Source organism: Penicillium chrysogenum, assembly GCF_028827035.1.
Source record: "Penicillium chrysogenum strain IBT 35668 chromosome Unknown utg000002l_segment0_segment0, whole genome shotgun sequence".
Taxonomy (NCBI): domain Eukaryota; kingdom Fungi; phylum Ascomycota; class Eurotiomycetes; order Eurotiales; family Aspergillaceae; genus Penicillium; species Penicillium chrysogenum.
In genome coordinates, this window is record NW_026622750.1 from 2,397,415 (window position 1) to 2,417,402 (window position 19,988).

At 49.4% G+C, this 19,988-nt stretch overlaps 7 protein-coding genes across 7 annotated transcripts; 4 read left to right on the plus strand and 3 right to left on the minus strand.

The window, feature by feature from the left end:
• Positions 1 to 812: 812 nt before the first annotated feature.
• N7489_004466 (acetate uptake transporter family protein) lies at positions 813 to 1,764 on the plus strand (the record flags this gene model as incomplete). The annotated part of the gene is made up of 3 exons (XM_056710218.1): positions 813 to 1,150; positions 1,212 to 1,386; positions 1,441 to 1,764. 3 exons carry the CDS (start codon positions 813 to 815, stop codon positions 1,762 to 1,764), a joined length of 837 nt encoding a protein of 278 aa, XP_056568639.1.
• Positions 1,765 to 2,106: 342 nt separating this feature from the next.
• N7489_004467 (uncharacterized protein) lies at positions 2,107 to 4,574 on the minus strand (the record flags this gene model as incomplete). The annotated part of the gene is made up of 5 exons (XM_056710219.1): positions 2,107 to 2,951; positions 3,004 to 3,750; positions 3,801 to 3,996; positions 4,049 to 4,125; positions 4,358 to 4,574. Coding segments are annotated over 5 exons (2,082 nt in total), but the record flags the coding sequence as incomplete, so codon positions are not given.
• Positions 4,575 to 5,149: 575 nt separating this feature from the next.
• pxa1 (putative peroxisomal ABC transporter (PXA1)) lies at positions 5,150 to 7,615 on the minus strand (the record flags this gene model as incomplete). Its single annotated transcript, XM_056710220.1, has 1 exon — positions 5,150 to 7,615. The coding sequence occupies one exon, from the start codon at positions 7,613 to 7,615 to the stop codon at positions 5,150 to 5,152; it is 2,466 nt and encodes an 821-aa protein (XP_056568641.1).
• A 1,426-nt stretch (positions 7,616 to 9,041) lies between these two features.
• Positions 9,042 to 10,972, plus strand: psrA (putative general stress response phosphoprotein phosphatase Psr1/2; the record flags this gene model as incomplete). The annotated part of the gene is made up of 6 exons (XM_056710221.1): positions 9,042 to 9,129; positions 9,207 to 10,091; positions 10,136 to 10,323; positions 10,402 to 10,551; positions 10,609 to 10,707; positions 10,760 to 10,972. The coding sequence occupies 6 exons, from the start codon at positions 9,042 to 9,044 to the stop codon at positions 10,970 to 10,972; spliced, it is 1,623 nt and encodes a 540-aa protein (XP_056568642.1).
• Positions 10,973 to 12,082: 1,110 nt separating this feature from the next.
• Positions 12,083 to 13,593, plus strand: N7489_004470 (putative protein phosphatase PP1 regulatory subunit Sds22; the record flags this gene model as incomplete). Its single annotated transcript, XM_056710222.1, has 6 exons — positions 12,083 to 12,218; positions 12,286 to 12,317; positions 12,392 to 12,463; positions 12,608 to 12,904; positions 12,969 to 13,503; positions 13,577 to 13,593. The coding sequence occupies 6 exons, from the start codon at positions 12,083 to 12,085 to the stop codon at positions 13,591 to 13,593; spliced, it is 1,089 nt and encodes a 362-aa protein (XP_056568643.1).
• A 628-nt stretch (positions 13,594 to 14,221) lies between these two features.
• On the minus strand, positions 14,222 to 17,245 carry N7489_004471 (non-ribosomal peptide synthetase; the record flags this gene model as incomplete). Its single annotated transcript, XM_056710223.1, has 1 exon — positions 14,222 to 17,245. One exon carries the CDS (start codon positions 17,243 to 17,245, stop codon positions 14,222 to 14,224), a length of 3,024 nt encoding a protein of 1,007 aa, XP_056568644.1.
• A 1,078-nt stretch (positions 17,246 to 18,323) lies between these two features.
• N7489_004472 (FAD-binding oxidoreductase) lies at positions 18,324 to 19,849 on the plus strand (the record flags this gene model as incomplete). The annotated part of the gene is made up of 4 exons (XM_056710224.1): positions 18,324 to 18,461; positions 18,516 to 18,800; positions 18,850 to 19,672; positions 19,728 to 19,849. The coding sequence occupies 4 exons, from the start codon at positions 18,324 to 18,326 to the stop codon at positions 19,847 to 19,849; spliced, it is 1,368 nt and encodes a 455-aa protein (XP_056568645.1).
• Positions 19,850 to 19,988: the final 139 nt, after the last annotated feature.

Here is a 19,988-nt window from a genome sequence, read left to right on the forward strand (position 1 = left end):
TTGCATAGCTTACTTTTATTGGAATGAGGTTAATTCAAATCATCCATTGGGGTTTTTGGCCTTTCGTAGTTGAACTGGAATGGAATGGTCACCGTTGGCCAACCAGAACCCTGGAGATTCCCCGGGGGGCAAATCCAACCCAACCAGATGAATCCAAGTGGGTGACGCACCTCCAAACCCAATGCCCACGTCGGCACATGAATCTCGGCATTGACAGAGTTTCCAGGTCCTGCAGCCAAGCAATTTCACTATAATTCAGTGCCCAAGATGCCGAAAGGTGGACCGAAGACTCCATATAATCCCCCTCGTTAACTCGGTTATGGGCAGATCCAGGATCTATCACCTGGAGATCTCCACATTTCCCCATAGTTTTCTAAGCGTGGAGTGAGATTTGCATGTTGATCTTCACTCGATCCATCACTACTTCTGTATTCTCCAATATGGTCGCCTACGGACGGACGGAACTACATATGGTCCCATTACGGGGTCCTGATATGCCCAGAAGCTAGCTATGCCAACATGTTCATTTTCCTGGGACTTGTTTTTGGGTCCGTCCCCCGCACTATCGCTGATCTTCCCCAGGAATTCTCGTTCCCTGGCGGTAATGGTGGCCATAGTGCCTAGCTGATGATGGTGGTGTCATGGACTTCTCGACGCAGTATATAAAGCAGATCAAACTCGCAATTCAATTCAATTCCTTCTTGCCAGACTCATCTAGAATTACTGCCCTACCCTTCTGGCCATACTCCTTCTCTCGAACTATACCACCCTTCCCGCCTCTCTGTACATCTCCATCACTCACACCCCCCACAATGTCCCACGAAGAAGGAATCAGTGTCAAAGACACAAACAACTCCTCCTCCTCAAGCAACGACGACTACGAAAAAGGCCACTTCGGCCCCCTAGCCCACGTCAACACAGCCTCAAGCCGCTACCCTGCCTTCGGAGGTGATCTCCAACCGGGTCTATACCGCATTCCCAAGGACCGCAAGCTCGCCAACCCAGCACCGCTGGGCCTCTGCGCATTCGCTCTCACCACCTTCGTGCTGGGTTGTCTTAATATGAGCGTCAAGGGCATCACAAAGCCTAATATCATCGTCGGGCCTGCATTGGCTTATGGCGGGTTGGTGCAGCTCCTGGCTGGCATGTGGTATGTTTACCGGACATGTCATAGAAGTGAGCTGTAGACGGGCTTTTACTAACGAAAGCAGGGAAATGGCTATTGGCAATACCTTCGGTGCGACGGTGCTTTCGTCGTACGGTGGGTTCTGGATCTCGCTGGCTATCACTTTCACCCCCGGTGGGTTTGATATTGTGGGCGCGCTTGAAGAGGCGGATCATGGGTCTCATGCTATGTTTTATCATTCGCTGGCGCTGTATCTCTTCGTATGTTATTTCGGATAAAATGAAGGGGAAGAGAAAGCTAACTTTTCTACTTAGGGCTGGTTCATTTTCACAACGCTAGTCACGATGCTCACGCTTAAATCCACCGTGGCGTTCTTTTCGCTCTTCTTCGTTGTTGATATCGCTCTTCTCTTGCTCTCCCTTGGATACCTTTTCAATGTGGATGGAGTGCCGAAGGAAAAATTAATAAAGGCTGGTGGCCTCTTTGCTCTGCTTGGTGCTTTCTTGGCTTGGTATAATGCCTTTGCTGGTATGGCCGATGATAGTAATAGCTTCTTTTTGCCTCCTGTTATTCATTTCCCCTGGTCGGAGAAGAAGAGGTCTGCTAGACGGAATTCTGCTGGACAGAGCGAGGTGTGAGGCAAGTGCTTGGTCTTGTATGATGTTATGATCTGGCATTCTTAGACTTAGATATGAAATGACAATAGCTATGGAACCTACATCTCTTGAAGTATATTGTGTTTATTCTTCTAGATATTGACGTCGATTCTCTAGGGCTGCTCTCCAGCTCTCCCGGATTACATAGCCGGGATAACAACTCTCGAAGAACACACTGAATGAAGGGACTCTAACCATTTGGACATTGTACAATTCATACATAGTTTCATTTGGCTAAGATAGAATCACCCACCCTTAACGCCCATGGGTATCTTGAATATGCCGCTAAAAGGAGGGAAAACAAACGGGCACATCGGAATCAATCTACGCAAACGGATAATCACTATCCCCCTCAGAAGAATCACCGCCCTGAATTCCTAGCCCAGAGACACCTCCAGACACTGGATCGTCACCCAATCCAATGCCATCCTCAGTTACATCCTCCACGGAGTCATCCTCAGTTTCCGGTGCACTGCCAATAGCAGAGCTGACCAGCTTACTCGTTTGTGCAACGGACGCAAGACCGTTCTTTGGCCGTGACTTGGTACTCTTTGGAGCGGACGAAGACAAAGAGTTGAAAGGTCGACCAGAAGAAGGAATCTGAGCCTGACGCCGGAGAGCGTGGCTAATTTCGCCGCGTGCCATTTTCATGATTGCCTGCCACTTCCGCGGGTCTTGCCGCTGCGCTGCCGTAAGACCACATTCCACACCGTTGATTTCTGTTAGTCCGAGCGTCTCCACCCGGCAGTCGCCCCAGAACCATGTGTTGCCCTCGGGCATGCGCGCATCGACTTGTGACGAATACTGACGACCTTCCATCACGCCGGCTACGTCGTAACCCAATGTGTGGGTGCCGAACATAAGCTCTGCCGCGAGCGGTTCGTAGCAGCGACCGATTATTAGGTGTGGGGAGACGGTACAGGTTTTGCCGTTGGCCATACGGTACCAGGGGCCGTAATCGCACATGCTGACCTGGCGGAAGGTAGCGGTTGCTTCTTCCGTAGTGAGTGGGATAGGACCGGTTGCTGTCTCGCCGTTGGGTGGCACGGGGATTGTACCTTTGAATGGGCCTTCTTCGGTAATGCGGTTTGGATCGGTGGTGAAAATCTTACCGGAGATCAGGGCTGTGAAGTGTTCTGCTAGATGCTCCTCGTCGTCGTCGATACACTCTGTAAGGCAGAGTGTGATTTTTTTCAACAACCATCACGTCTGTTACTTCACGGACTGTTCCGTCTTTGAGCTGATCGTGATGGAATCCATGTGGCCGAAGACGAACAGTGTCGTGTACGGCAATAAGCTCGGATCCAATAAAGATTCCCTTGCAGTAGATCCTTGCGTTGGGCCATGTGCCTATGATGTGAAACTTGTGAACCATGCTCCAGGAAGACATAACAGTCATGGCGTTCTCAATAGATGGATGAATATCCTCTCGCTCTTGGCCATGGAGGTAGAGTTGCCATGTGTTGAAAGGTTTGATATTCCGCAACGGAACATAGGCGTATTGTACGGAGTAAGACTTGTCCTTACCCAGGGGATCTGGGAGAGTCTCCACTCGGAACCCAGAGTAACTCAGCCCGCGTGGGCTGTCCGGAGCTTCAATGATATCCACCATATGCCCTTCCTCCTCCGGGGTTTGGGTCACCACACCGGCACGCCAACTGGGCACGCCATGCCACTTGTTATCGTTGCCGAATATTTCAACAAAGCCGGTCACAGGGTTGTGCATCAAGCAGCCGTCTTCGAGACCCTGCCAGATCCAGAGAACAAGCTCACCACGACGGGGGACGTAAGCGGGGTCCAGAACCAGTTTCATGAAGTAATCCGCAAGCCATTCCTGAGTCAACACCCAGTCAAAGTTGAACTTCTGCTCAATATCTTCATCGAGAGACCCCTTATCTTTCAATTTCATAGCCAAGATTCGCCAGTAGTCTGGTCCCTCCACATCGGTGGGTCGACGCTTATTGGTGACTTAATATGTGTCAATAAACAATCTAATGTAGAGACATGATAGTACTTACTTGGCTGCATCGCAGGTCTGATTCCCTGCACCGTAGTTCCCCGGACTGCAGTCCCTTCGCTTGTTTTCATTTTGGCACAGGGCCTGCATTGACACTTGTCCAGCTCATCCTTGACCAGAGACAAGAAATGGGTCAAGAAAGTTTTCTGTGATTGGAAATACTGACCGCTCGGATGGCCAAAGAGAAAAGTGTCAAACTTCACGTAGGATTATTAGTTGTAAACCAATATGAGAACACTGAAAGCTCACCATGCCAGGGTTGGTCCCACGTTCTCGCTGGAATAGAGCGTATCCCTCAGGCAACTTTTCAATGGTATGAATGACACCTGAGGTATGCTATATCAGCATGAGAGTAGAGATATGAAGCATAGAAACAGAGAAGAAAGGATGGAGCAGGCCAGCATAAAACACAAAGGAGTGGAGGAGCAAATGAGCAAACGACAGTTGAATTCCGCGACAGATGCAGTCACCCAAATCGTGTAACGCGTAAAATAGCACAATCAAACAACCCAGCATGCCAAACAAAACATAGACCTAAAACATCTGTAGTCAACTCACCATCTTCATAAGTGCCCATATCTTTGAGCCAGTTCTCAGCAAGTAACTGCCGCCAGCGCGCATCAGAGCGTTCAGTGTAGATATTACCCACAGGCCAGGTACTCATATCTCCATCGCTGGGGAAGTTATCCATGGGGATAACATTGACATTAGGATCCTCATCCTCATTGCTAGAAGACATGTTTGTCTTCCCCACCTGGGGAGCCCAGGAAGTGCAGACTGGATTGTACAGGAGCTAGGACTCGGCAATGGTATGAAGTATCAGATTTTTTAAAAAAAAGATGTAGCACAAGAAGCTGTCTACAGACAGTAGGACAGTAGATGTTTGTACGAGAACTCAAGTGAGAGAGAGAGAGTTGTTGAACTATGCCATGGATGGTTTTCTCTTTGTTGGTGGGCTTATCGATAACGCACACCGCCGCTTTAAGAGGGCGGTGAAGAAAAGGGAGATTTCTATTGCCGCTTTAATTCGAGTCTTTCGGATCGTATATATTGTACACATACCTGCCTAGGTCGAAAGACTAGAAAGATACATAAGAAGAATATCCAGTTGGACATTGGAGTACTTTTCTTACATATGACAGACATCCCTTATAAATTATTGAACAACCTGTTCGATATATTAGATTTAAACTTTTATGTCAATGACGGAGGCTGCATGGGCGGCTGATATAGCACTAGACTGAGAACCTTGGAAATGTTCCTAGTATACATATGCAGATGAATTTGTTAAACTTCGTTCTAAGATTCAAGATGAAAGACCTTCGAGATTGTACATGTTGACTGTTAAATTCAATTCGCAGTTGCTTCAACTAGCGCCTCAGAGCTAGAGTGCTCTTCTTCCTGATAAGGCGGCGGTGCGACTTCAGCACCATTGGCCCAAACTTTCTGCAGCTCCTGATCTATTTCCTCGCGGCGCTGCTTCCATTCGTCCACCTTATCCAGACGCTTCCGCAGCTCCTGAAGTTCCTTCTCAACACCAAGCTTCTCCTTCTCCGTACCGATTCTCTCGAACTCCCAGACCTCGCCTTCGGCACCCAGGCCAAGAGTCAGGTTGTAGGTATGATACTTTTTCAAAGACGCCCGAGTCGAAATGGTGATGAGAGTGATACCTCGCTCCTTGGCATTGTCGTATAGCAAGCCCTCGACGTCCGAGGAAACAGCCGACGTACCTTCGTCCATGAATGCATACCGCGGCTCATGGTAGAAGAGCCGCGCCATGCCCATGCGCTGCTTCTCACCACCGCTCAGAACGTCTTTCCACTCCTTGCGAGCGTCCCATCCACCTTCACGCTGGGGCAGATAACCAAGATGGGCGTCGTCGAGGATCTTCTGTAGAGATGCATCTGTCTCGCCAGCTTCACGCATGTCGATCTCCGTGTGCGGGTAGATGACTTGGTCACGCAGAGTACCGACACTAAGATACGGCCGCTGGGGGAGGAACATGATTCCATCGAGGCCGAAGCCTCGAGGGCGACTAACCAGCCCGCGGTATACGGGCCAGAGCCCGGCCACAATACGGGGGATTGCAGACTTGCCTACGCCATTCGGACCTGAGATGAGGAGGTGGTCGCCTGAATGAACGATGAATGAGAGCGACTCGATGAGCTCGTCGCCACCCATCGGGTAGAGGGATGGTGCGACGATCGGGACCTGCTCCAGACGGACCCCGTCGAAGCCGTTGTGGATGGTGCCTTGGGAATCTGCAAGAGAGTATAATTCGGGATGTGAGCCCCGTGGGGTGTAATACGAATCGGCGTGGACACGGTGCAGGGTGGCAATGAGGCTGTAGACGCGGGACGTGTAGCCAGCGAGTTCGGAGATATCCTTAATGCTGTACATCATGCGGCCTCCAGCATCGGCGAGCGAAAGCATGAGGCGTTTGTTGGTGATGAACTCCTTCATGCGGCCGCGCTCGCGACCCATGCCTTCGGGTGCATCGGCCAACTCCATTGCACCACCTGAGCCACCCCAGGCAGGGAGGAAGATGGGCAGGGAAGTGATCAAATAACCAAATGCCGACCAGGAGTACTTCAGGATCATGTCTTCGAGCATGTTGTAGCGGATCTTGAGACTGTAAATGCCCTCCATCCATCGCTGCAGCTCCTTGAAGCTTCTGACTAGGAACACCCGCTCGGTATCAGCTCCGCCGTAGAACGAAATCTCTTCGGCATTGGCTAGAAGTCGTGAGTGCAAACCACGGAAATCCCCTTCCTTCTTGCCCTCTACTGCTTTGAGCTTTCCAAATGGCGGTGACAGTTTCCGGAGCACCACGGCTGTGCTGAAATACCCAGCCAAAATGCCGCTCAGGGCAAGGGGGCCGAGTGAGCGGTAAAGTTGATAGTTGAATACGAAAAGATCCACCAACGGCTTTCCCATTGAGGAGTACAGTGATGCGGCAGCCGAGCAGAACAGGGTAAGATCCTGTGTGATAAATTGATCTGGCCCTTGGCCGATTCCGCCATCCAAGTTCATCAGCTTGTAATAATTGTTATTGTCGGTTAGGTATAAGTCGTGGATATAACGGGTCAACCGAGTGCGGAAGGCGATGGACACCTTCGATTGGAGGAATTTGATCATCGCATTGGTATACGAAGCAAGGGTTCCAATCCCACACCACTTGAGAATACCCCAAAGGAAAGCCTTTCCTTTCCCGGCGACCAGATCCCTTACGATCTCACCATCAAGCCGTGCAATCAATAATGAGAGATAGGTTCTCATCAAGAGAAAAAGGCCATGGCTCATCAGTAAGCCAGTCTCCTTGCTTCCCCATCTCGGGACCATGATACTACCCAAGCTCAAGAACTGATGCAGAAAAGCCAAATTCAGACCTGGTTTGGTTGTAGGGGGAGGAATCTGGCTTGTCGAGCCATCATCTTTGCCGCGAGCCGATGCTGGGGGGTTGAGGAATAGTCGTCGATGAGCGTCAAAGGTAGTCGGTTTGGTGGGATGAATCAAAACTTTAGAGGTTAGGGAGTCCTTGTATGGCACGTAGATAGTGCGAGATCCATCTTTCCCACGGAGACCAGAGTTCCGGCGTAATAGACGGCGACCCTGGGCTCGCTCCTTGGCTCTCCTTCGGAACCACTTGTAGCCTCCATAACCCGAGCTGATGATGGAGAAAAGAAGGGCTATCGTTGCAACCAAGCGGGTGGTCTTAGACGTGCGGTTGAATTTGGAGTGTACGAGGTCGGAGTAATGACGATATAATGCCAGGAGGGGATCCTCCGGACGCCGAAGGGTTGACTGGACAGCCATCTTCAAATGGCCTGAGACCTCCGACTCACGAGGTAACTGTTAGCCCCTAGACTCCGAAGGCCATGAGGTTAATTCTGAGAGGGTTCTAAACCATAAAGAATGCATGTCAAGGCCAGAAAGTGAAGTTGACATATCTTCTAAGGTTGCATCATTGCATGTGAACCTCGGGATATGCGGAGAAGCACCTCACGTGGGGAAGCTGACTGAACGGCTTTTCTGCTGCAGCCCAGCCTTTTCCCATCTGCCCAGGTGGGTGACCTTCCAATGAACTCCAAGGATCCTGCATGACCAACTTGGATAATAATAGAAATGGGGGAAACCCCGAATTTTTGACTCTGACCCCCAGCAGATATTGGGAATATTCCCATGGATCCCAGGTCTGGTCTTTAATCTGTATGATTTTCTTTGACATCCTTTGTTATGGGTTCAACTTCCCCTATGAAACATTCCAACCCAACTATGGAACCTCGAGAACTCGAACAACAGCTAGGTATAGTTTGCTTGGGGTTTGGACTGGATCTAATTTGAGTCGCATCAAGTGAAATCAATCACGTTTGTATGTTGTAGGCCATAGCTCCTCCTACTGGCTATCTGACTGGCTATCAAAGCCATAAAAGTGGCCATAAAAAAAGGGGCCATACATAACAATCACAGTTAATATCCACAGTTAGATCCCCCCACAGGCCCTGATCGGGATCATCTCCAAAAGGATTCTACTTGTTTTGACTCAGACCCTGTTTTGTAGGGTTCTATGAACCATATATAGACCAAAGGAACAAGAATCCCACATTCAACGTGAAAGTAGCATTGGCCAAGTATAGGGTACGACTCTGCGCAGCGTGATAGCAAGTCGGGATTTACCGTAGCCGCTGAGGGCTTGGAGTAGCGTGTGAAAAAGGACACCCCTGTGCCTTGCTAGCCTTGTTAGCCCTGTTTAGCGTCAAAAAAAAAAAAAAAGGAAAAAAGGAAATAAATCCCATTTCCTCTTCTCCCCCGTTTTCCCACACCATAGATTCACGTGACATTCCCCCGACTCCTCTCGACTCATTTCCTTTTTTCCCCCGTTTTCCCACACCATAGATTCACGTGACATTCCCCCGACTCCTCTCGACTCCTCCCCCCCGAAAATCCTCCCTAAAACAAGTAGAGATATCACATCCCTTTTCTGTTGGTTTAGTTTGTTGGTTTTTTGAAGCAAATAGTGTGGGCGTTGGATCACTCCCGGGGCCAAAGGCGGTACGTGCGAACTTCCCAAATCGCTTGCTTATTGTCCTAGGAGGCGTGTTAACGTCCCCTATTAGCCGCGCTCTCAACCTTGGAGAGTCCTGGCATTGACTCGGCCTTTCAGACCTGGGAACTGTTTCGCTTCACTTTTCTTTTCTATATTTACCTGTTTTGAGGCATCTGACGACGCCAGCCACCCTCGATGAGTGGAGAGAGCACCGCGCGAGATTCAGCTCTGGAATCCGCAAACAACGCACCCATGAATACCTCCGGCCTTCCGGGCTCAGCCAGTAAGTGAAATGCGCTTGTTTCTTTTCACCTGTTGTACTCAAGGGCGATATGATTGCTGACGTCGTTCCTTCCGTAGGTACTGAGCCCGAACAGGGTAGACGTACCGATGCGACCGAGATCCAGGACGCAACTTCTGTCGCGCCTTCCGACCCGGCACCGTCTTCCACTGCACCAGCGGAGAGCACAACAACCGCTGCGGAAGGCGCCGACGCACCCAAGAAACGCCATTTGTTGATCCCCATCCCGTCGCGACGATCCTCAAAAACCAACAAACAACAGGGGTTGGAAAAGACTGAGGAAGCGGCGCAGGATGGGCCTTCTCGGAGGAGTTCCAAAGTGAGCATTCTGCGGTCGAAACGGGATCACAGCCGGGCAAGTAGCCGAAGGTCGCGCCAGCCTCAGAACGGAGTGAATGTGGAGGAGAGTAAAGAGGCGGCGACTATGGCTGATGACAGTCCCGCGAAGCCCCAACAGAAGAAAAGTTCATCGAAGTTCCTGGCTTTCTTGGGCTGTTGCTCCTCATCGGACGTTGATGCAGATGACACCGCTGTGCCTGCAAAGAAAACAACCATGCGGCCACCTGCTTCTAACAGGTTGCCTACTCCAGACAAGACGGAGGCTCCTACTGACTCAAGCACCGTAGAATCAAGGGAGCCATATCTAGATGAAAAGGCAAACTCCACAGTCAGCGCTGATCAGCCCGGTGAAGAAGACCGCAATGTTCAGCCTGCTATGGCTAGCGTGCAAAGTGACGGTCCTTCTGCAGATGCCACACAGCTAGAAGTTTCTGGCCAGAAAGATCAAACCGATGATATTACCCCGCACGATCAAACAGGAATTGCGCTGGGATCAGTACCTGAAGTGAAAGCAGACGCAAACACTCAAGATCGAGAGGGTCAATCAACCTCGACCACTGAGGACCTCAATTCTGCATCAACGTCAACCATCCCTAAAGATTTTGGTACTGACGGCCAAGAAGAAGTTGCATCTCATCAAGAAATGAAGCCCCCTGTTGTGATCCCTCCCCCACCACCACCGCTGCCACCTGCTCCCCCGGCACCGCCGGCCCCCCGGCTCGAGGCCACTATGAGGAGACAACGCAGCCTTTGCTCCCTGCACCTTTGCCTCACTTACGCGGCCGAAAGTGCTTGGTTCTCGATCTTGATGAAACACTGGTTCACAGCAGCTTCAAGGTAAGTCTCCCTCGCTTTCAATGTGCGCCCAGGGCGTGTCATCGTATAATTGTATCATCTCACTCATTGATTTGACAGGTTTTGGAGCGTGCCGACTTCACTATTCCAGTTGAGATTGAAGGTCAATACCACAACATCTATGTGATCAAACGTCCTGGCGTGGATGCATTCATGAAGCGCGTTGGTGAGCTCTACGAAGTGGTGGTATTTACTGCCTCAGTTTCAAAGGTCAGTTAATAGTTGATGGCTTTGTTGAATGACGCACGCTGACTTGAGTTACTATAGTATGGCGATCCTTTGCTCGATCAACTGGATATCCACAACGTGGTTCATCATCGCCTATTCCGAGAGAGTTGTTATAACCACCAGGGGAACTACGTCAAGGTGGGATTTTTTGCCCCTTTTAGAGACTGAGAACAAGCTAACGATTATCCAGGATCTCTCACAAGTTGGTCGAGACCTGAAGGAAACAATTATCATTGATAATTCCCCCACATCCTACATCTTCCACCCTGAGCACGCGATTCCCATCAGTAGCTGGTTCTCTGACGCTCACGATAACGAGTTGCTCGATCTCATCCCTGTCCTCGAGGATCTTGCAGGGGCCCAAGTCCAAGATGTCAGCATGGTCCTCGACTGCACCCTCTAGATCGACGGGATCCTTCTTACGCCTGAGATATCCATTTTGAGCGAATTGTTTTCTTTTCTACGCGAGAAAAGCCCTTTCCTTTTGCGTTCCTCCAGCATTGCTGCCATTGATGGCTAGTCGCCCTATTTCCTACTTCCGATTCCCCTTCTCGACGACAGAACATGGTCCCAGATGGAACTGGTATCCTACTGGGCCAGGGCCGCGTCTCCTGCATTTGTTGTCGTTCTTGGATAGTACATTAACCTGACCATCTTCGACCTTCTGCATTGCAATTTGACTTTGTATCTCACTACGCTCCGAGCGAGCCCATTCGCCCATTTCTTTTTCTAGTTCTTACCCTGTGCTTTATCAACACCCCCTCATGTCCTGATCTTCCCTTTTTGTGTATTCTCTCCCCATTCCCAACACCCAACAAGTCCGCTTTTTATGCATTCTGCAGGCGTCTCTTGGTTATCATGTCCCCGCTGTATCCGCCCTATGTTTTTCTTTTCCCATTTTTGCCTTGCTACACGGCCTTACTGCCTTGATCTCAGCTCACCAATACACGAGCATGCATTTCATTGTGTTCTCTCCTTTGCTGGGACCTCTTCCTGGCAGTTGGTACGCATCTCCTTCATAGTGCGCAGTGTCTAATAATTCCCTTTACACTGCCAGCATTGTTGGAGTGATTCTTTCATGCAATGTACATGATCACGGCTCTCGAAGCTGTATATAGCCCCCGAGACGTATCCAGAAAACAAAATGGAGCAAGTTGTATTAGAGTGGAAATGAATTTAACCATTAATTATTGTCTATCTATAACCCATGATATAAGTAAGTAGACAAGTTAAGTGCTTCGGGGCCCATTCCGCATTGAGGCCGCATTAAGACGATGATGTAGTCGCCAACCTCAACCTTCCCGAGACCAAGGTTTCAGTTCCTGACGTTCAGTGCAACCTCTTTATTTCCTCTTTATTACCTCTTTGTTCTTTCGAGCGCATCTCCTAGGATTTTCTTGGTTTCATAATAACCCATTGGGGATCGTCTCCCGATAAAACCGCCGAAAGCTCCCCGCAATCGCGATTCCCACCGCCCACCAAACATCCCACAACTCTCACGCTGGCGGAAATCATGAAGAACAAGGAGGGCTGGGACGGAAAAATGAGAATGGAGCCAAAGGCCGTTATTACAAACCCGGAGGCGCTGGAGGATTCAGATTACTCGGATCCTGATGCACCTCCGGTCGAAGAGATTGAGGCTGACGAAGGTACGGTCGCTGGATTGATTGTTCAGGGGCGAGAGTCTTTGGAGGCGATCGGCTAACAGCTATTTAGATCTATTGGCAGACGAAGATGTTAATGCAGAGGTAGGCAGATAACCCTGGCCTCTCCGCTGATCGACGCGCGCGCGACGCGATCGCTAATCGTTCTTCTGCTGTAGGATATCGACCTCGTGCATTGCCGGATATCGTCAATTTCCGCCCTTAAATTGGAACGCTTCCCTAAGCTCCAGGTACATACCCTCAACAACCCTGGAATCCGCATGCGTCTGGTAGCTGAGAGGGGCATATGGCACCACTTTTTCCTCAAAGACGCAAAAGCGCAACGGCACGGCATTCTTCTGATTTACCCAGATGGCTAACGCGCTGGATTATAGAGACTATGCATGCGCCAGAATCAAATATCACGAATCAACTTCCCTCCAAATGTCGCCGCCAGTTTGACCGAACTCGACCTCTACGATAACCTCATCCCCCACATCAAGGGCCTGGAGGAATTCCATAACTTGACAAGCTTGGATTTGAGCTTTAACAAGATCAAACATATCAAGAATATCTCGCATTTGAAGAAATTGACCGAGATTTTCTTTGTGCAAAACAAAATCTCCCGTATTGAGGGCTTGGAGGAATTGACCGCAATCAAGAACTTGGAGTTGGGCGCGAATAAGATTCGAGTTCGTACTATATGATACTGCATATGAGGTGAACGATGGGGAGACTGACACGGGTTCTGTTCAGGAAATCGAAAACTTGGAAACACTGACAGCGCTGGAAGAGCTCTGGCTCGGGAAAAACAAGATCGTTGAAATGAAGGTCCGCAGTTATCACCCAAAATACCTTAAGGAAGTAGAAAAGCTGACACCCTCGCAGAACTTGGACAACCTCTCAAACCTCCGCATCATCTCCATCCAATCCAACCGCCTCACCAAAATCACTGGTCTCTCCGCGCTCCCGAAGCTTGAAGAGCTCTACCTCTCTCACAATGCGATAACCGAACTTGCAGGACTGGAATCCAACGAGACACTTCGCGTGCTCGACTTTTCCAACAACCAGGTATCCCATCTTGAACATCTTTCTTCCCTAAAGAACCTCGAGGAGCTGTGGGGGTCGAATAATCAGCTTGCTAGCTTTGAGGAAGTTGAGCGCGAGCTCAAGGATAAGGAGAAGTTGCAGACTGTTTACTTCGAGGGTAACCCGTTGCAATTGAATGGGCCGGCCGTTTATCGGAATAAGGTGCGCTTGGCATTGCCGAATATCCAACAGATTGATGCTAGTAAGTGTTTCCTCTCTCTTGCAGTATACACATGGTTTCGGACATGGTGCTAATGTGATACTCCACTCTACAGCGTTTGTCCGAGTTTGAGGGAATGAGGATGATACGTTAATGTCTTTTATACTCTGTGTTTTTGACTAATGGCTCTGTCGTCTTCCGTTCTATAAGCAAGGCGGATTGATCTCTACACATAGAATGTGAGGACCTATGAAATTGACCCACAACATCAAAGAACATACCATAGAACTAAGAAGTAGACAATATGAAATAATCGCTATGGGCTGAAGGGAGTGAAGTATCTACAAGGATTCGCCTACTTTGGGTAAGCCTCTGCATCTGCCAAGGTCAGTTCTCACTTCCAAGGAGTCGCGTAATTAACGTGGTGTGCCTACACACCCATGGAGAGTACACGGATATATTGTCAATATCGAACTCGTAATGGATCCGACTTTCGCGGCGGCTCGTGGTGCGGCACTATACGCCCGAAGGCGCTAAGATGTGCAGGGCAGTGCAGAGCGACTGTGTGGAAGGGAGTGAATGCGCAGAGATGAGAATGCACGAGCGATTGTACACTTCCACGAGAGAGGATTTGCGCTGAATCGGATCATATGAACTATCTTACTGCTTACTTCTGGGAAGAAAGCCGAAGCCAAGCGTATGTTCAATTTGATTTCGGTTGAATACACCCATGCGTGAATATGTGACTCTTTAAACAAGACTATTTGAGAGAATAGTATTCCCTGCTCACCCAAAAATCAATGCACCGTTGCAGTAACTCATAATCCAAAGGAACATATTTGATATCAGGCCGATCTGCAAGAGCCTCGACAGTATTTTTGGCCTCAAATACTGGAGTATACATGCGACCCTCTATCCGAGTCACGTTCTCCAGAACTGGTTCCTGGAGCACTGGAATCATCGATTCCAACGGATTACCCGGAGACTTTTGGATAGTTTCCATCCATTCCTGGTACGTAACCTGCTTGACTGGGTATCCAGCTTGGTTAATCAAACCGCATGTCTCCTCAATACTCACCGACTGCGCCACATCGGGAGACACGAGATGGTATGATCGCCCGAGACTCTCAGACTTTGACGCAATATGTAAAATGGCCGAGGAGACGAAGTCCACCGTCACATACTCAAGTCGCTGGTTGGGAAGATGGGGGAATTGACGGGTCTGAATGCACCCAACGACCAGTCGTGCAAAGAAATCATCTGTGCTTCCATAGCCCCTTGAACTGTCCCCAATCACGAACCCTGGTCGATAGATGGTTGCAGATAAACCGCGGGCCCGCGCCCTCTGAACCATCTCATCCGCCACCCACTGAGTCTGCGCGTATCCCATTTCGCAAGGCAATGATCCCAGATGTTCGGTGAGCGGGTCATCTTCGAAAATTCGCTTCGTTCTGTTCGTAAGACCAGTTTCATTCCACACGTCTATCGAGGAGACATAATGCAGTGCCTTGCGTCTGCCTAATGTTGTGAGTCGGATGATGGTTCGTGTGCCAACTACGTTGGCTCCATAAAGAGCCTCGTAAGGTTCACACCAGTTTACTCGTGCACCCACATGGAAGATTACGCTTGCCCAGTTGCTGAGCCAGGTGAACTTGTCCTCTCCCAGACCGAGGGTGACGTCTGTTAGGTCTCCATCAAGAGCCATGATCTTTTGAGTCTTCTCCAGTCTGCCATCCCACAGGTCATATTTTTCTAACGCTTTCTGAATGCGGTCGTTCGCCGTGAGATGGCCACGGCTTCGGGCCAAACAGGCTACTTTCTTCACACTAGGCATGGATAGCAGTTGATGGAGTAAGTATGCACCGAGGAACCCGATCGCTCCTGTGAGGAACACTTGGCCCTCTTTGGTAGATTGCCAATCCGGAGGAGATACTACATCATCCGCTAGATGGGAGTCCTGTACCCATCGTGTTGTCTGGACAGGACCGGTGCTGTCTTCGTCGGGGCTGTGGAGGAGAGCTGTGAGACTTTCCAAGGTGGGGTTTGCATACAGTTGTACCATCGTTACAATTTTACCACTGTGGTGCTTGATCTTCCCTATTAGCTGGGCAGCCTGTAGCGAAGTCACCCCAAGAGAGAATATATCCTCATTGGGATCAATGTGTGACAGGTTCAGCAATTCTTGGAGGTGCCATTGGAGCCAGTCGTTCTGGCCCTCTACTTTTGGAGGTTTCTGGCCTTCAGGTTCTTCTGTCTCTGATGCCTTTTGCAAGTTGCGAATCAGCGCATTCCTATCAACCTTGCCGCTGGATGAAAGTGGAAATTCCCGGATGCTTCGAATCGAACCTGGTACCATGTAATAAGGCAAATGTTCCTTTGCCCAGTCGATAATCGCGGTCAGTTGAACTTCCGTTCCACATTCGATTGGAACCACATAGGCCGCCAAAACTTCCGAGTCTCCCTGCTTGTGTTGGATAACGACACACGATTCCACTTGCGCGTTCCTCTCCAGCGTGCGCTCTACATCGCCCAATTCCACTCGGTGTCCAGAGCATTTGACCTGTTTATCTGCCCGGCCAATATAATCCAACATACCGGATGAATCTCTCCATTGTGCCAGGTCACCAGTGCGGTACAGGCGGATATATTTCCCAACTTCCTCTCCCAGTGTGGTGGTATTGATGTGGATAAACTGCTTCTCGTTCTCTTCGGGTCTGTTCAGATATCCTGACGACAGTTGAGGTCCGGCAACACAAATCTCCCCCGTCTGATGTGTCCTAGTAATATTCCTGAGCTGTTCGTCCAACAGATAAATTTTAGATTCTCCGAAGGCTCGTCCGATGCTGATACGAGGGTGCTGTGTCTCTGCAAGATCGATCCGGCACACTGTTACAAATATGGTTGCCTCCGTCGGACCGTATACATTCCACAGGTTGCCCGGTGGGCCGTTGATGAGGACTTTCTTCATCGCCTTGACATTCACAGCCTCACCTCCCACAAGGACGTGGCGCAGACCACGAAATGCGATGGGCGCATTCAAAACGATGACATTGAAAAGAGCTGTCGGTATAATCACCACGGTTATCTTGTTCTTTTTCAGATAGTCACTGAGAGCAAATGGATCCGTGACGATCACTTTCGGAATTTGAATGACTGTCCCCCCAGCAAGTAGCGATGTCCAAATCCCAAAGAGGGAAAAATCAAACCCCGGGCTGATAACCCCAGCCATGCGGTCAGACGAATCCAGCAATGTAGCCGGCTCAGAGGCTAGGACATGGAGAACACCGCAAGCTAGGACCTGGATGGGTTTGGGCAGTCCCGTGGAGCCAGAGGTAAAGAAAATGTGACTGCGATGGGTTTCTGGACATCCAGCTTGTATGCGAATTGGGCTGGTCTCACTCAAAGTGATATTCTGCGCAGTTCCTTCTTCGACTTGGATAACTCCAAAGTCTGACACTCGGTCAGTGAGAGCTTTGCTGGTAATGACGAAGCGCGAATTGATATCGTGCAGCATGGCTAGTAGGCGGGAGGAAGGCATGGATGGATCAATGGGGACACAGGTCCCTCCAGCCCGGAGGACAGCAACTTGCGATACGATCTGTTGATAACCAGAATCAAGTAAGATGCAAACGGGTTCCGCGAGCTTGATTGACCTTCCATGTAGTTTTTCAACAAGTATATCAGCTCGTGCAATGAGCTCTCGATAACTAATGCTGGCATCGCCATCGACCACCGCAGTTGCATTAGGAACAGCGTTTGCACGCTGGACAAGGCGATGTTCCATTGCGCTTTATGGTCGAAATAGCTGATAATGATTCTGTTAAGGAGAGATGTGACTGATTCTGATGGTCTGGTGATGAATAGACCGCTGCTTGAAAGTCTCCAACGGAAAACACGCCAAATACTGGCCATTTTATAGAATATGGTGCTCGGTCTAACTTGTCTTTCTAAAATCAATTCGTATACTATGAACGCGATTTAGGATAGGATACGTTACACGTACTGATAGTTACCTGCTGAAGCCTACTCCGTCATGTCGGATCAACCTGTTCAGTCTTTTATAGTACTTAAATTTGCGTCATTATTTACCTTTTTGGGCTTAACATGCTATATGAAATAACCTGCATGGGATCTACATCGTACAGGAGTAGGAAATGCTAAATTTAAGTTTGGCAGCCTGTATTGCGTATATGATGCGAATCTATGTATTAGGAGAAATTAGGTAGTCTCCGCTGCATGAGGCATCTGTCCTGTCTGAGCAAACTCTTCAGACCTTTTATGGCAATGAATTTCATCACGAATTGCCCAGCTTGGTCATGATATATGCAATAGCTTTCACATTAGGCATTCGGTTCCGTGAACCCTTGCAGAAACTCAGTAGGATCTTATACATAGCATATATATCAGCACGATGCTACATCTAATACGAGCCCTACTATATGTGGCTCGTAGGGCGGAAAAGGCAAACGTGAAGTTTGCATAGAGAGTGCTTAACCCAGTAACATCAGCACGTACATATATATAGAAAGAGCCGTTAAATGGAAGTAGGTTTTGATAGAAGTGTTGTATGCCATACAGGAATTGATATAGCATTACTATTTACAGACCTGTTTACACCTTGTTTGGGTGTGACTGTAAATGAACTTAAATCAAGATTTGCAGAATGTTATACCCAATGCGAGTCTGATCGCATATGTATGTATATTCCGCGTTGACGTGTATGACTAGCAATGATTTAAGAAGCAAATACTGAAGTAAAGGTAGTGGGACAGAAATATTTAAGTGTAGCAATAGGAACCATTCACAAACATTACACATAAACAAGTCTTTCCCATATTGTTAGACTGTCTCTGCAAAGCATCATGACTTCCAGAATATCCCGTGAACAGATAGAGATACTGAGGTCTCAGGTTAAAGAAGCGACATCTGTTCTTTACCCAGACTCTGAAGGGTACGAAAACAGTCTGGAAAGATGGTCAGAAGTTGGATTTCAACGAGCGGTACCGCCTATTCCACCGCACAGGACACTGTACTTTGGCTGATGACCCACATAGGGAGTCGTTATGCGCCCAACAAATACCGAAGATCTCGCGATCACCGTGCGCTTTGCCAGGGACAACCGTCTGGACCTGGCAGTCAAGGGCGGAGGACACTCCACAGATACCTCCTCCACTAGTGATGGAGGAATTCTGATCGACCTTGGTGGTATGAGACACGTTAGTGTCAACTCAACCGACTCCACTGTCACTGCACAGGGTGGTGCACTGTGGAAGGATGTGAACGATGCCGCTGCTCGGTTTAATCTAGCTGTAGTTTGCGGCACGGCCAGCCACACGGGCGTTGGGGGGGCTCACTGTCCGCGGGGGATATGGGTATTTGACTCCGGAGCATGGGCTGGTCCTTGACAATCTTCTCTCTGCAAAAGTAGTGACTGCCGACGGACAAATCCTAAACGCATCCGTAAACGAGCAGCCCGACCTTTTCTGGGCGATTCGGGGCGCTGGAGCGAATGTCGGCGTGGCGGCGGAATTGACGTTCCAGACACACAAGCAGGACAGCAAGGTCTGGTGCGGCACCATGATGTTCACGGGCGACAAACTGACTGAAGTTGTCGAGGCACTTAATGGTGCGCTGGTTCATCCACAAAGAAAGGCGGCGGCGCAATGTGTCTTTGGTTTATCACCTGATACGGGCGCCCCGGTTATCACCACGGTCCTCTTCTTCAATGGCCCCGAGGAGGAAGGGCGGGTGCATTTCTCTAGCCTTGTCAACCTGGAATGTATCGGCATGGACATGGAGATGAGACCCTACACAGAGGCCAACACCATGCTCGACGATGCAATGCCACCAGGCGGAAGAAAAAAGACAATTGGAGTGAAATTAGCTTCGCCTATTCGGCCTGAATTCGCCTCGGAATTGATGGCAGAACTTGGCCGCAAACTCGCCACAGCGCCCGAATTAGCCAAAAGTTGCCTCGAGATCGATTGCTTTGATCTTTCCAAGGTGTATGATGTGCCCGTGACCGAGACTGCCTTCCCAAGTCGAACCAAGACTCTTAATGGGGCTATTCTCCTCCAATGGGTCGATCCGAGCAAGGACCGGGAGTTTGTCGCATGGGGAGAAACAATCCAGAATATGTGTGACAATGAGTTGCGACGGGCCGGTCACGAACTGAATAAGCTGGTATCGACGTTCGTTGGCTATACACACGGTGAGTTAGAGGAGGAAGAGAGGACTTGAGGGACATGTACTGACGTCGCCTTTAGATGACAATATGACACCTGAAGATATGTTCGGAGTTAATGCTGATGCCTTGCTCAATGTGAAAAGGAAATATGACCCAGTCGATGTTTTCAACAAATTGAATCCTCTTGGCTTGTCTGGTTAGTATAGCGGGGGTTCTGTGGGCCACGGCGGTGATGAGCGGACGCGTATCAGATACTTTCTATCTCAAGACCTTTCCTTTTTTAGCTCAAATCTCTTGTCGCTCTCGTACAATGCACAGCACATGGACTCGAGGCCCAGTG